This window comes from Urocitellus parryii, chromosome 2, assembly GCF_045843805.1.
Source record: "Urocitellus parryii isolate mUroPar1 chromosome 2, mUroPar1.hap1, whole genome shotgun sequence".
Lineage (NCBI taxonomy): Eukaryota > Metazoa > Chordata > Mammalia > Rodentia > Sciuridae > Urocitellus > Urocitellus parryii.
The window spans coordinates 10,596,098-10,611,773 of record NC_135532.1 but is presented as its reverse complement, the minus strand read 5'-3'; the positions used below and the strand labels follow the sequence as shown (position 1 = coordinate 10,611,773).

Genomic DNA, 15,676 nt, shown 5'->3' with positions numbered 1-15,676 from the left:
TCTTTCTGGGGTGATGAGCACGTTGCATATCTGGACAGAACAATGGTCTCATAAGTGCATATCATTGTCCAAATTCAAGTCATACTTTACATCTGTGCCTTTTATGTCACGAAAGCTATATCTCAGTAAAATAATAACAATAAAAAAGTTCACATCTGGATTTTACTTAAATTTCCAAAACAACATATACTCTAAAATGTTTAAAATGAACAAAGATGATATGTTTACTCTATTACTGAGATTTCAAGGCTCAACAGTAAAAATACATGAGGAGTTACATCTGGGCTGAGAAAGCCCTCTGGGGATTAAGCCCCACCTGACACATCAGCATCATCACACACGCGCCTTTCCATACTAGACTAACTAGACTACTGATCTTTTCATTTTCCATCAAATTGTGAACGTGGAACACTTGGATTCTAGTGTGGGTTGAAGTCTGACTCTCGGGTGGAGACTGGAGAAGAGGCGGGGATGTGGGGTTCTGTGAGGGTTTCAGTGGCTGGCAGAACTATAATTTCCTCATTTCCAAATTACACACTGCCCTTTCAAAATCCAGGATTGAACACATTGCTGGTTTGCCAATGGTCGGTCCCCTGCTGTACCTAGGACTCTACTGATGCATGTGAGAGCATCCTAGGAAACTTGAACCATTCTTTGCTCTTTCCTATGGAACCACTCAGAGGATGAACTGTGGTCCCATAACAACTTCCCGTGCACCAGTTCCCACCAGTTACTAGTGGTGGACAAGGGCACCAGTCAGTCTTCATCTGAATTATGACAGCATAAGCCAATGTCAAGAAAGGCCTATGCCCTTAGGCCAGCAATGGGACGCAGAAATAGAGGAGGTCACAGAGACAGGGCTGGCCTGAGATGTCCTTGTAGGAATGGAGGGAAGTGAACAAAGGGCAGGCCCTGCCTGAGTCTGGGCTCTTACCAGCACAGTGATCCCTTGCTCTTTGCACAGCATGGCCACTGCTCCCAAGAAGATGCTCAGCAACACCCAGAGGGTAGATGAGTGTGCTCTCTCCTTGTTACCTGTCAACCAAAGAAATGATACATGCAAAATTAATGCAATGTGTTCCACCTTGTTAGGCCAGAAACAAAAATTCCAAGCATGCACCTAAAATAGTCACAATTTGAAATCGGAGTTTGGTCTTCAGATCGCACGTCTCTGTGGGTGTGTGTGCATTCCTACATTCTGGCTGGACAATGTCCTCTGGATGGGACATATATCCCATCTCAAGGCTCTCCTGAGAGGGTGCCCAGTGCCTTTGGAAGGCATCGTAAGAAAGTCCTGGCCACAAAGACCCTACAACTTAGAGTCTGAATGAGGCAATTTCCTTCTTCCCTTCACCTTCTAGACCATTTTGATGAGTTGTGTTGAGATCTCCCACTGAGACTGCAAACAATCCATCTGGTTTCAAGATGGCCCCAGCAGTCATGATGGAGGAGCTAGGAAGGCCTGAGCACCTCTTAGAATGTCTACCAATCCCTGGACAGAAGGCTGGGTTCTCTGCATATAATATGGCTCAGATGGTCTGCTCTGTTCCCTGTGTGGATTAGCTCTGACCATTACCAAAGGGTGCATGGTTACTGACAAAGGGCTGGCACTGAATGACCACCTGGGACAGGCAAGACTGTGGGCCAGGCTAGGCTGCCAGCCTGCATGGGAGTGTGGCATCAACAGGAAGTCAAATATTGCCAGACACGTGGGCCTGTGAGCAGCTCAGGACCAGGGGAGCTCAACAACAACTGTAGGACTTGGGCTGCCTCAGGAGGAGGCGGGGTCTGGCCCTCTACTGCTGTGGTCAGTGGTGCATACAGTCTGCAGAAGGAGCTAAACTGCTGAGAAGGGAGGTGGGTGATAGGTAGGACTCATCACTGTTCTTCCTTTGAAGTCCCTGCTCCTCATCTCAACACATGAACGAATGGGAACTCATCTGGAGGATCCAATCATGAGCTTGCCAGTTGCCTTAGGCCAGTTCCACTTTAGAATTCCACTCCTACTATTTATTATAGGACACTGAGTGAGTTACTTATCCTTACAGTCACAATGCCCTCATCTACAAATCAGGGACAATAGGAACTATCTTAGGATAGATTTGAGGCATCTTGTTTGCCCTCCCTTCCTCCCTTCCTTGGCCATTTTGGGGATTGAACCCAGGGTCTTCTGCATTTTTGGCAAGTGCTCTAGCACTAAGCCATCCCTCACCCCCTTTCAGGACAGATTTGAGAGGGAAAAAACTGACAGAATGCTTGGCCATTTGTGTTACATGCTGCAAAAAAGCAAAACATCTCTGGGAAATACGTAAGAAACTGGCTACATTAGTTTCTGACAAGTTCTAAGAAGAAAAATTGGGATGAGAAGGGAGGAAGTCTGACTTTTCATTGTCTAACCTTTAGTACCTTTTAGATGTGCATATATTAAAAACCGTGTTAAAAACTACCCGTTAGTCACTTGGTACCCTGCCAGGGCCAAGGAAACATTCAGCACATGCTTCCTGCACATGAGTCAGCAAAACTCCCTCAGCTTAGAGGGAGGTGGAATTTCCAATGGGCTTCCACGCAACAGTCCAGGGGGTGGTTGGTGAGTCACCCTGTCGTGAAATGTGCCCTGCGTGGTACACGATATAAAAGGCACGCGCTGGTTCTCATCAAACTGCTTGCTCACGACATTGACAAGAAGTGCTTTTGTGTGTATGTGTGTGACATGCAGACCCTGAATGGAGGGATTAGTCTTGTGAATCCTAAGAACTAATCTGCAAAGCCCCCCCCCCCGCCCTCATGGAAAGAAGGCTTGCATGTCCCAAGAGCAGGGGTGGTGTCTCTAGGGACAGGAGGCACCCTTAACCTGGCACACTCCACATATGGGTAGAGACTTATGGCCAGTACCCATACCCAGCTGCACCACAGGACTCTCAGCAAAATGTGAATGGAACCGATTCCTGATGGGACTGACACCTGCTGCTGCCTTCAGGCTAAACACCACCCTTTGGAAAGTGGCTTGCATTTGGCGTCCTAATGTGACCACCCGGCACCTCTCCAGTCTCCCCAGTCTCCCGGGGTCTGTACTGCATTCTGGGCACACCAGCCAACTCAACAAGCTCTCCCTTGGCTTTGCTTACCCAGTTCCCTTAGGCTAGAACACCCCTGGCAAAATTGCTACACGTTTTATAAAGCTGTCACATGTCACTTAAACTGGAAAACTGTGCCCCCCACCCTCCCAGGCAGCTTCTCTTTCAAATTCACTTGGTTTATTGTGGCAAATGGTCCTACTGCATGTGTTATTGCCCCTGTGGGCAGGTGCCCCTAACTGACCTCCAGGATTAAGTTAGGATTAGTCAGCCTCTAAACTGCCCTTATCACCATCTATCATAGCTATCTTATCACCATCTATTCACAGCTTGCTATCAACACTTGACTTTCTGTCACCCCCACAGATGAGGGCTCCTCAGTGTCAACACTACTGACGTGGGGCTGGCTGGGTCTTTGTTGTGGGGCTGTCATGCATTCTAGATGCTTAGCAGCATCCCCAGTTCTACTCATTAGATGCCAGTAGCACCCCTTACCCCAGGAGTGTCACAGACACTGTCAAAGGACCTTGGTGGGTGGGAATTATTCCCAGGTGAGAACCACTATCCTAAACCAGTGCTATTCACAATGTGGGGTCCCGGGACCTGCGCCTGGATCTTGCTAGAAACACACACTCAGATCCCACCCAGAATTCCTGCAGCAAATTCTGAGGATGGCAACCAGCCACTGGCCCCTTTAAAGGGCTTCCAGAACGATTCTGAGGCTCCTTGAAGGTTGAGAGCATCATTCTTGGTAGCAAGCTTGTAAACAGCTGCAGCCCTGGCAGCATGCCTGACTTTCAGGAGAAACTGGAAATTTTACTGACCAAATCCGCAGCCCCTGACTGACTCTGAAAGGCAACACGTGTTCAGCGAATGAAGCAGAATTCTTTCCAAGATGCTTCCAGCAGGGGGCCACCTGGCCTTGACGTGTGTGTGCGTGCAACCTCAGCAATGGAGAGGAACTTTTTATAACAGCCCATTTCATTTTTAAAACTTTGGGGTGTTAGAATGTTCTTCCTGATGCTGATCCCAAGCCTGCCCTTCTAAATTCTGGGTCTAAGCTCCAAACCGTTCAAGTGGCACAACGCCCAGAGATCAAGTTCTCTCCACTAAAAACTATTATATGTCAGCACATTTAGTTCCATCAAGCAAACTTAAGGATGGTTACTTGCAGAAATGAATTACATATGTGTACGTAATACCCAAGGATCACAATTATAACCACAACAATAACTTTTAAAAAGCCTGTCATACTAAGCATGAGTCCAATTTGAGCATTTATGTCTATGAGAATTACTTATTTCATTTGGGTATTTGCTAGCACTCATTAACAAACAAGTGTTGGCAGATATCAAAGCTTTAAAAACCGTTTTGACCAAAATAATCCTAAAGCTAACACATCAATTAATTCCTTTCAGGAAATTATTTGGGGAAAAGGAACCAGAGATTTGAGCATGGAGTCCAGGACTCAGCTGGTAAAAATCCAAAGTGATCACAGCTCACGATGTCCCATACCAGAGCACCAAAAGCCCAGGACTTCTGCCACACTGCAGAGACAGAGATGGCCTCGTCCACCGCAGCTCAATGAACGCTTTTCCTGAATCTGTCTGAAACCACTGAAGCATTGTCTCATATGAGTAGTTCATATGGAAACAGAACCCTGAAGGACAGATGATCCCATTAGTTATCACGGGTTCTCTTCTACAGGTCAATGGGGTAAAGACACTGCCCCCAACCCTCCAGGTCTAGCAGGAGGTGAGGTCTGAGATCCAGCCTTGCCTACCGTCTTCTTCAAGTGGACAGAGCACCAGGTTCAGCTGTTCACTGGACACCAATGCACTTGCTCACCCCCACCGACTATCACCTGGATCAGACTTGACAACCTTCTCACTCCCCAATCTGTGTTTGTACTTTTCACCTAAACAGAATATGATTTCTCAGTGCACTGCTCCTGGTTCTTAATTTCAAAAGCAAGTTCCTAGATCATTTTGCCTCTTTTCCTAGAATAACTGAATCACCTTGTATTTTATGCGACTGTGACATGGATTAATTTTTCCCCATGGGCCAGGGGCCTCTGATAGGAAACAAACTCCCAGTTCCCCCCATTGGAAATGCTCAAGGGACTCTCTTAAGGAGACCCTGTTAACATGAAGTAAAATTACTTCACAGGTGTGAAAATGATGGGGCTCCTTTCCCACTCCTGCAGAATTTAAAATGGCTTTCTCCTCGGATGGCTATCTCAGACTTCATTGAATTCAGAAAAATAGCATACAGAAAACACAGCCTTTGGATTTATCAACCATCTTCTCCCTAATCTCACCCGGTAATTTCACCCCCTCTCTCAAGTCCTAAGCCCTCATTCCACATCTACTCGCAAATCCTCAATGGCAATTTTCCTGGAAGAATCCTACCCTTTAATCTTCCCTTAGGTCTCCAGAGTCCTGTAAAATGCACCCAGAATGAAAGCCTATGAGAGGAAGGTCCTGTGCCTTTGCTGAGAACCTTATTCAGTGAACATTAAATATTCAGGATCACTCCTCACAACAGTGGCAATTTCAGATCAAAGGCAGAATTTCAACAGTTAACGTAGTGGCAGGTTTGCACTCAGAGGCCCACATTCCAGACCTGTCACTGTCCAGGAGAGGAGCCACCATGTAGCCAACAATCTACTGAAATTTATCTAGTCCCCATACATATGAGACATGTCGCAAGTGGAACATACACACCCAATTATGAAACACATAATGCAGAATATTTTGTATTTTTTTATATACATTACATTGAAATTGTATTTTTGATACATTGAACTAAATAAAATATATTATTAAAAATTCATCTTGCCTGTTTCTTTTTATAATGTAACTATTAGAAAATTTAAAATTACATATACGGCTCTCAACATTTTTTGGGGGGGGGGTAGGGTACTGGAGATTGAACTCAGGGGCATTGGACCACTGAGCCGCATCCCCAGGCTATTTAGAGACAGGGTCTTACTGAGTTGCTTAATGTCTCACCATTACTGAGGCTGGCTTTTGAACTTTCGAACCTCCTGCCTCGGCCTCCTGAGCTGCTGGGATTACAGGAGTGCACCACACTTCTATTACACAGAAGTGTCTCTAGACCATGTGATCAAAGCTCATAGATGAAATGATCTGGAATTGCTGTTTGTATCCCAACTCTACCTTCAAAACTTGAAGGGCATGAGTTTATCAGGAGCCACAAGACTAAACATGCACATACACTTTGGAGTTTTCCGGAATCCAAACTGGAAATCTCAATTTCATTAATATCTTAAAACCACGTAAGTCAAACAGGTCGTCTTTCCAAATGTGTAATATGATGTACATGATAAACCAAGGTCTGTTGACATAGCATTGACAAAATATCTCCAGTGCTGGCATGAGAAAAAAAGAGGCTTTATAAAATCAAAACTTGCGGGGCTGGGGATGTGGCTCAAGCGGTAGCACGCTCGCCTGGCATGCGTGCGACCCAGGTTCGATCCTCAGCCCCACATACAAACAAAGATGTTGTGTCTGCCGAAAACTAAACAATAAATATTAAAAAAAAATTTTAAAAAAATCAAAACTTGGGGTTCTGATTCTGAGTGTTGGGACAGCCACATTTTGTGGAGTTCTGGCAATACACTGCCCTAGGATAGTTTTACCCATGTAATCCCCCACATCAATGTTGAGTCTTAGTTTGCTAAAGTGAGCAATGCTAATAACTGTCAATATATAATGTTATCTAGATGAATTTGGTTTGTGTCTCTGTGGCTATATTCCTACTGAGTAACTAACACATTCTTTTATCCCAAGTTTGAGCATTTCAATAAGATCTTGGAGACAGGTAACAGTGGGCCACCTTGAATTCAGAGGGCACTCAGGAAAAATCTGTTGAATCAATGAATAGTTTCCTCTATTTCCATGTCTTTCAGAAGTCTTTTATATCACTATATTTCTTATTCGATTATGATATAATACCAAAAAGTTAATAATTTTCTCAGTATGAACAAATGTAGCCAGAAATCAAGTCTTTTCACCTTTAGATACAGTCTTTAAACCCCTTCACATTGGAAGAATCACCATCCTGTAAGAGACTCTTGAAAAACATTTTTTAATCTAAAATATTACATAAGAATATAAGAAAGCCTAGGGAACACTGACTAATTTTAAAGTCAGAAGTAACTGTTTAAAAAAAAAAACAGTTAAAAATGAACTGTGAGAGTCAGATGTCACCTCCGGTGCAGTTTTATTTATGAATATCTTTGTTCAGAAAATTCACAAGATAGGGGATTCCAACCTGTACACCTCAGGGTGACACCTTTACCCAGAGTTCTGTCTCATTTTCTTCTAGAGGGCTCCAGTGAGCCACGGGAGGATGGTTCTCACTCCCTGGTATCCCTCATCTCTTGCAAGACTAGCACTGGCAAACACCAAGGGTTCACCATCCAGCATGTGGTAAGATTGAAACAATTTTTTTCTTGTTTCAATACGTGTCTCTATTATCTAGGATAATTCAACCTCATAGGTAAGTGGAGGCAAAGGCTGACAGAGTAAAGAGAACTCGGGGTGGGGGGGGGAGGTTCAACAGCAGAAAGACACTTGTCAGTGTTGACACCCACAAGTGCCAACAGATGTGGCGATTTAATGAAGCATGTGCCTCGGATCTGGCACTGCTTCCAGCAGGGAGCCTCCATGCAGCAAGAGCACCACTCTGTCCATGCTAGCCCTCCTCAACACTCTCTGCCTGGCATCTCTGCCGAGTGGAACTGGCACATCCTGGTGTGTGTGGGAACCGCGCCACGCAGACAGGTGGCCACGACTCTGTAGCTGCCAGAGTAACACAATGAGCATCAGATTCACGTTCCAAAAGTTGGAACCAACCAAGCCCGCTTCCACACGCAGCCTCAAAGTCAGACTTGCCGTCCTTGAATGGGGGTGGGGGACCGAGCAATGCAGGAAGGAGAGAAACGTGCAGGCGGAGAAGACATGCCCCACGGCGTCCCAGGCAGCTTTCAGAGGGCAGAGGCCTGACTCTAAGAGCAGGGGTCCCATGTGACCTGAGTTAGGCTATGGCCCGACTTTTTAAGCTGCATGGTTCTAAGGGAAACAGATTTCTTAAATCGGAATGAAAGTACAAAGGAATGATAATCTGAGAGAGCTACCCTGTCTTGGTGTCTGAAATAAGATAAGGAGAGCAAAACAACAAAGAAGGTTCAAGAAGTTAAGAACAACTGATGTTTGGGATTCTGTCTCTGGATTACGAATAACAGTCTAGGACTTAAAATGGTTGTTTAGATGGGCAGCAAACCCATTTCTCTCTAGGAGACTCTCTCTCCCACTTCAAGTGAGACTTAGTAAATTTCTCTTCTTAGTCCTAACTCCCACGAGATGAGTATTTTAAGGTACTGGTTTAAAAACACAATTGTTTTCACCATTCTAGCGAGCTTCTAGGACAGACATGAACTATTTCCAACCTGAACTACTATTTTTAAAAACAAAGAAATATTGACAAAGACATCTCATCATAAGAAAAATACCTTTCGTTTGGAGCATTCAGAAATAAAAACCAGCGTACCAATGACTTCATCTGACCTAATGATTTTTTTTTTTGAATAAAGAAAAAAATATGTGGCCTTTACAAGGACATTTCTCTTTTTAAAAAAAGATTTTGTTGTTGGGTGCGGTGGCACATGCCTATAATCCTAGAGGCTCGGGAGGCTGAGTCAGGAGGATTTTGAGTTCAAAGCCTGCCTCAGCAACTCAGCAAAGCCCTGAGCAACTTAGTGAGACCCTATCTCAAAACACAAAATATAAAAAAGGGCTGGGGATGTGGGCTCAGTGGTTAAGCACACCTAGGTTCAATCCTCAGAACTCCCCTCCCCCAAATTTTTTTGATGCAAGATCTTGCTTGGAGACATTTTACCTAAATAATAAAAGAAAAACAACAAATAAACAATCAAGAAAAGAGGCAGAGCCCCGGAAATGTTATATGAGTGGGATTTTTCATTTTCTGAAAATACCAGGATTCCAGAGGCAAGCCCAGAGTTGTTTGCTCATAAACTCAGGTAGTTAAAAACTGTCCAGAGCTTTACAATACAGACACCGCATCTATAAAGGAAGCTAATGAGATTACTAAAAAAGAGATGCAGCCTCTGAAAGAGCTTTTTAACTAGCTAAAACATTGATTTTGGAGCATGTAATTTTTTTGTCTTATAAAATAACATTAGATCTGTTCCTCTGGAAAAACCTTTCTTGGATTTCAAGTTTATGTGTAACTAATGCTGGACCCTCCCCCACTTCTTTAAACTTTAGGTCCAGACCCTAAAAGTATAAAGGCCAGATCTTTAAAGGGGTCACTTTAAACATTAAATTGGAACAATAAACAGTATTATTACTGGCATCCCAATAAACAGCGGACTTAAGGTCTCCACAGAAAAGCTCTGATTCCCTGCCGAGCACTCAGAAACCCAGACACCTGGAACAAACACCACACTTGTGATGGTATGAACACACGTCATGAACACGCTTACCACTTGGGTTTTGTACATGGGCACTGACTAGCCAGAGGGAAATAAAAACGTGATTATTCTTTAAGATATCTCAGGTTCCAAATGAAAACACAGATACCTGAATGCCCATTAGTGCGAAGAGTTCTGTTCTGTTGCACTGGGGGAAATTTAATAAAGAGGATATCAAAGAAATTAGTGGAACAAAGGCCACAGCCTTCCATTTAGCAAAGGCCATGAGAGAGTGATACTAAGTGCCTGCCTGGGGGCTGGGTGTAGCTCAGTGGCAGAGCACCTGGACCTGGCAGAGCATGTACTAGGACCTGGGTTTGATCCCTAGCAAAACACCCACACACTGGACTGCAAGCCCCTTAGGGGTATTTACTCTGTCTTTCTAGTTTTTGAATCCCCAGCACTGAACACAGGGCAGGCCCTTGAAGTTTCATTAATTATCGGTGATGGAATGAATGCCCTAAACGGGTAAGCCTCTGTGCTGTTTTAGGACAGAATCAGAGACCGTGAGCACTTTTCAGGAATGCTGAGCCAGAATGACTTCTGCACACTGGGCTCTTCCCGCTTCCCCTCTGTGAAGGTGTCTCAATTTGTGGGCATCATACTCCTCTTAAGAGACTCCCGGGCACCATGTGTGAAGTCGAACATTAATTAGCATGACGTTTAAGGATGAGTCCAAAAAGTTGGTATCTATCAACAAAGAAGAGCGTTCTACTCTCAGCAGGTTTAGGAGGGGTACAGAAAACCAGAACAAGACAAAGTTGCTGGAAACCCCAGAGAGAAGGCAAGGCCCCCAGACTTCATCAGCTGGTTTTGTGGGTAAGGAGACAAAGGGGGTGGCACTGGGAGTTTTAAGAAGAGGTGACGGCGCAGCTGGTGGAGTGAGGGGCTGTTTCTGGTGCCACATGGCCCGAGGAGCAAGGTGGGCAGGGGGGTAGCTGGACATCTAGTCACAAGGTCTTGAAGTGACACGGGTGGGCTCAGGCCCAGCATACTGCCAGGGGCACTCAGAGAATCACTTAGGCATGGGACACAGGGGACTCCCCTCAAGGCAGCTAACTGCAGTGCCTCTGTGGCCTGTAGGCCGTAGGCCTGAGGTTAGGGTTAGGGCTAGGACCCAGGCTACTCTGGGTCTCCAGACCTTTGGCACAATTTGGAGCAGAGGGGCTGGGGATGTGGCTCAAACGGTAGCACGCTCGCCTGGCATGCGTGTGGCCCGGGTTTGATCCTCAGCACCACATACAAAAACAAAGATGTTGTGTCCACTGATAACTACAAAAAATAAATAAATATTAGAATTCTCTCTCTCTCTCTCTCTCTCTCCCTCTTTAAAAAAAAAAAAAAAACCAATTTGGAGCAGAGTTCCGTCATTCTGTTAATGGCGTGTGAGGGGAAATGAGAAGAAATGGAAAATAGCAATGAAAATCAATTTATAACGATGGAGACTACAGCTCAAGACATGGGTATCTGAAACCACCCACTTTAAACCTTAAAGAGACACCATGATGATCTAGAAGGGAAAGCCTGACCGTGCAAGTGATCACAGTTGGAGGGCAGACCAATAACAATTAACACTCAGGGTCAAGGCCCTGAGGTCTGGATGGGTGTGCAGAGCAAACTACTTTAGCTTCATAGCTTCCATGATGGCTGGGATCAGAGACCAGGGTGGTCCACAAGCGCCACTGTGATCCACTCTTTTCTTTTCCTAAAGGGGGTTCAAGTTACCAGGAAAGCAGACTCCAGGAAGATAGGGCAGCTTGCAGACCACAGACAGGCTTCTGAGAAGGCTCCCATATCCATCCATCCATACTCTGACTGCTCCAAGTAGCTTCTACCAAATTAACATCTAATCCTAAAAGCCACATCTACCACCATGATTGATTTGCAAACATAAAATATTTCCAGGTTAACTTTGTTGAAGACATTATGAACTTAATCTTAAAGGCCTGGTCATTTCTTTCCAATGCTAACATAAACACATTATAAATGCTAGCAGAATTTACTGGACCAAAGGGAAAGGTCAAATGGTTACTTATGGTTAAAATATTTATGTTAGTATTGAAATATACTTTACTAATTTCCCACAAATCAAAGTATTAATTAACTGAAAAACCATCATTTAAGCAACTTCACCTTTGGTACTAAGTTTCCAAAGGTTTCTATTAAAAAATAAATTGATCTTTGGTATACATATATAATTTTATAATTCCATAAATGAATTAAAAACTTACACATAAATATTAATGCACAAATTTATGAATTAGATTACAGAAATAGTAAAGAAATCAGGAAAAGAATATGAAATGTCTTTAATTTTTCACCATGCTGAAAAAATTCCATTAAAAGTGGGCTAATAAATGTACTGGTTCACTTGACAGAATTTTTAGTTTCATGATAGTTTTTCCATTATTTCACAAGAGCAAATCTTTAAAAGTAGTGAAGGACTGTAGTCTATCATCCCCCACGTGAAACCTAAAGTAGGACATTTGGTGCTTCTTCAAAAGACACATTAGAGGTATCTGAAATCCATTAAGAATAGAGTGCAGTTACTTTAAGGTAGAATGTGTTAAATAAAATGTATTAAATGATACTTCATGAGACTTTTAAGAATCGTCTTTGAGAAAAACCACAAGTCTCTATCCCAGGTATCTGTAAGTTCCTATTTAATTCACAGCTTTAGAACCTGAAGTCACATCTGCAATGGACACATCAGAGAGAGGTAAATGGAATCCTCCTCTCACTCCCGAATCATAATCATTTTTTTTAAAAAAAATTTTTAGTTGCAGATGAACATAATACTTATTTTGTTCACTTATTTATATGTGGTTCTGAGGATTGAACCCAGTGCCTCACAAGTGCTAGGCAAGTGCTCGACACTGGGCCACAACCCCAGCCCCCAAGTCACAATCTTAGAGAAACGACACCAGCATGGCCATCAGCTTCACTGTGAGGCTGAGGGAGATGTGACCTCCCAGATCAGTGGTGAGCTTTATGGTCATCGTGGGGGACCCCACCCCGAGAAAGAGACACATGTGCCTGTCTGCAAGTTAACTTTCAATCTCAGGAAAAGTTACCTCCACTACTTTCTGCACCTGACATTGTTCTATTCGCTTGTCCCCGAACTCTCAGGCGAGTCACTGGAAAAAGTGGCCATTCTATCTTGGTATGTACAACAATAATGACAAAGGTGTGAAGTGTGACAGGTGTAACCATGCTGAGTGAGCACTGGCACCTTCTGGGGGTCCAGGGGGGATAAAGCAGGAGCTCTAGTAGCTCTGCTGCTGCTTTTGCTGGTGGCTTTGCCAGTGGGAAACTCCCCTGTGAACCCCGAGAATCTGCTGTGCTCATCTAGAATTCCACATTCTGAAAAGGCGGTGGAGAAAGCAGATACTCAAAGAGCGTTTCCACCTCCAGAGCCATGTTCCCTCCAAGCAAAAGGTAAACAAGCAATTCCCCATCTGTTAAAACACTGCTCAACAGCACAAAAAAACACAAAGAAGTGGCAAAATTAAGAAGGCAAACATGATGCTTACTTTCTCTAAATGCTTTACAGTAGCCAAGGAAAGATAACAAAAAGAACAGGGTGCACAGGAGGTCAGCTCGGCCGACAACGCCAGCAACCTTGAAAGAAGGGGAGAAAAGATGCATGTCAAAAACAATGAAATATTCCTAAACTCTGGAAACACAAAACGTTCCTTAGACATAGAAAACCAGAAACTCCTTCGGCTCCTCCACTCCCCACAATACCCCGTGAAGCTCTGCCACAAGGCTCTGGGGCCCTCTGACTCTGCTTCTTTTCCTCCCTTTATGTCTAGGACTTGATTTAACTGCTCCCGAGAGAAGAGAGGCTGTTCTGCAGGCACTGACAGCTGTGCTGCAGGCTGGACACACACAGTAAGAGCTGGTATTTAACATGCCACCCCAAGGGCCGTAGCTACTTAGGCTTCTAACGTGTCCAAAGTGGATTTTCCACTGGAAGACATCAGCAACTCAGAGGGCTTGGGATTTAAAAAATAAATTTGATCAGAGACATGAAGGATATAAAGGTGGCAAATATGTGTTAAAAGCCTCCAGGCAGATAGAAAGAGACAGCAATGATCCTTCCGAGCTGCCTCTGCCAGATTTCCCTCTCCTCCAACCAAACTTGATTACGTGGTTACCCTGGAAGCAGAACCCTTCAAAAGTGAGTAACAAGATGAAAACACAATGAAACGTCTTGCATTTCTCTCCCCTATTTTCCACGTGGTGACTCTACCCTTCCCCCTTTTCCCTCAATGATAATGAAGCAATATAAAAATTTGTGTTGCTTTCTTTCGGGCTGATCAACAGTTGCTCTCCAAATGTTTCATGGTATTGAAAGCCTCAGAATTCCACTCATGGGTACTGGCCTGATTTATGTGGGGTCCTTTCCTAACTAGCACCCGAATGTGGCATGTAACGAAGCTTCTGCTGTGAGTAAGAACTGCTTCCATGTCCATGAGGATGTGCAATAGAGCACCATTCTTACAAATTAAGATAAAGGAATATATAATGACAGAAAATTACTCTATACATCATTCCCAAGTGCTTGTATGATCACGAGCCAAGAAAGAATACCTTTTTGAAGCAGTTTCCCCTACACTGCTTCATATAAAATGCTGAGCTCTCTTTTCCATTCTAATTGCGATCTCTGGGAGATCACAGCCCACAGTGTCATGCAAGGGCTAAGGATTGAATGAGTGGATAAATCCAACCCATGAATACCACGCACATGAAAGAGCCTACCAAGAGGAATCAAGGGACAAGACAAGGTTCCATAGATTTGTAAGATGCATGGCAGCATGCTGGGGGTTGCGTAATAGAATTACCCTGTAGATGTAATGCATGATAACGAGAGTTCTAGAACACTCAGAGCAGTAAACGCGCTCAATCAGGGACACACTACAACAATCAGGGAGGCAGCTATACAGAAGGGAGCCTGGCATGAGGCAGGTGCTTCTAGAACTGGGAGTAAGGAGCAGAGAGGGAAAAGACATGGACAGAGAGCAGGACTTGTGACAGGAGGAGCTTCCTAGAGCTGTGGCTATCTATAGTGCTGAGGACAGACGGGGACCCCAAACTCTTAGAGGAGAGCAATGGGTGGGAGGAGGCCGAGAGCACAGGCTGCTCCTTGAGTAAAGGGGATGAAGTGGTTTAGGCAAGCGGGAGGGGTGGGGCAAACGGGGCCAGGATGTGGAGACCCCTTGTTACGTGGGCAGCTAACCAGAGGCCAACTTTCAACACCATAAACTGATTTTTAAAGAAATGTTTTTGTTAGTCGTTGAAGACTGTCCCAAGTCTTTGCAATCTGTATATTACACTGTCTGACATAAAGAAAAACAAATGTTTTGAAGGATGGTGTTTTAAAGTAAAAGAGCATTTAGTACTTACGATGAATTTTTGGCATAGAAATCAAAGAAAGATTTCACAGGGAAAAAAAAAAAAAAGGCAAGAGGCTATCCTGGGAGTCCCTGTATCCAATGGCTCTCTGAACAATGAGCATCAGCAAGAGGAGGTTTTGTCTTTCTTTTCAGATATCTGCATACTATGTATTTTCAGGCAAGGTTCTCGACAAAGGCTATCTTCTCTCTTCTGAATCACCTGAAATGCACCGATTAGGGTTTTCTATAGGAATCCCTGCAACTCCCTTATTCCAAAAAGGACACGTGTGGAACAATTTGCCCAGGGGCCAGGAAAAGAATTTGAAAGGGAGCAGGGGGAAGTTTCCCCCACCAAACTCCCCTTTTCCCCCCTAAATCCAAGTCTGGGAGGGAAAGAATCTTAAGGAGGCCTCCGTTTTCTCTATCTTACACCAAAATTTGGACAACTTCTAATCTGCCCCAATATCTTGAGGAAAAAGAAATGTCAAACCCATCCAGTGGTGCTGGTGCCTTCAGGGAGCTCCTGGGGACCTCTGTTCTGACCAGCAACAGGATGAGCCCCAAAGACCAGAGCCTAGGCAAGGCCCTTGAGGTCTCCCTGCCAGGAGGGACTGGCTGTCAGAGTCTTCACACATCTACAAACAACTCAGTGATTTGGGGAGCTTATGTGAATGGGGGTGGGG

The 15,676-nt window shown here is 44.3% G+C and overlaps 1 protein-coding gene across 1 annotated transcript in view; it reads right to left on the bottom strand.

Moving 5' to 3' along the window:
• Tmtc4 (transmembrane O-mannosyltransferase targeting cadherins 4) overlaps window positions 1-15,676 on the bottom strand; it is a 56,154-nt gene that overhangs the window by 27,538 nt on the left and 12,940 nt on the right. The window contains exons 5-6 of the mRNA XM_026399882.2: window positions 13,128-13,215; window positions 935-1,035 (exon numbers count right to left, since the gene is read on the bottom strand). Coding sequence (XP_026255667.2) covers window positions 935-1,035; window positions 13,128-13,215 — 189 coding nt within the window. The remainder of the gene's footprint in view (window positions 1-934; window positions 1,036-13,127; window positions 13,216-15,676) is intronic.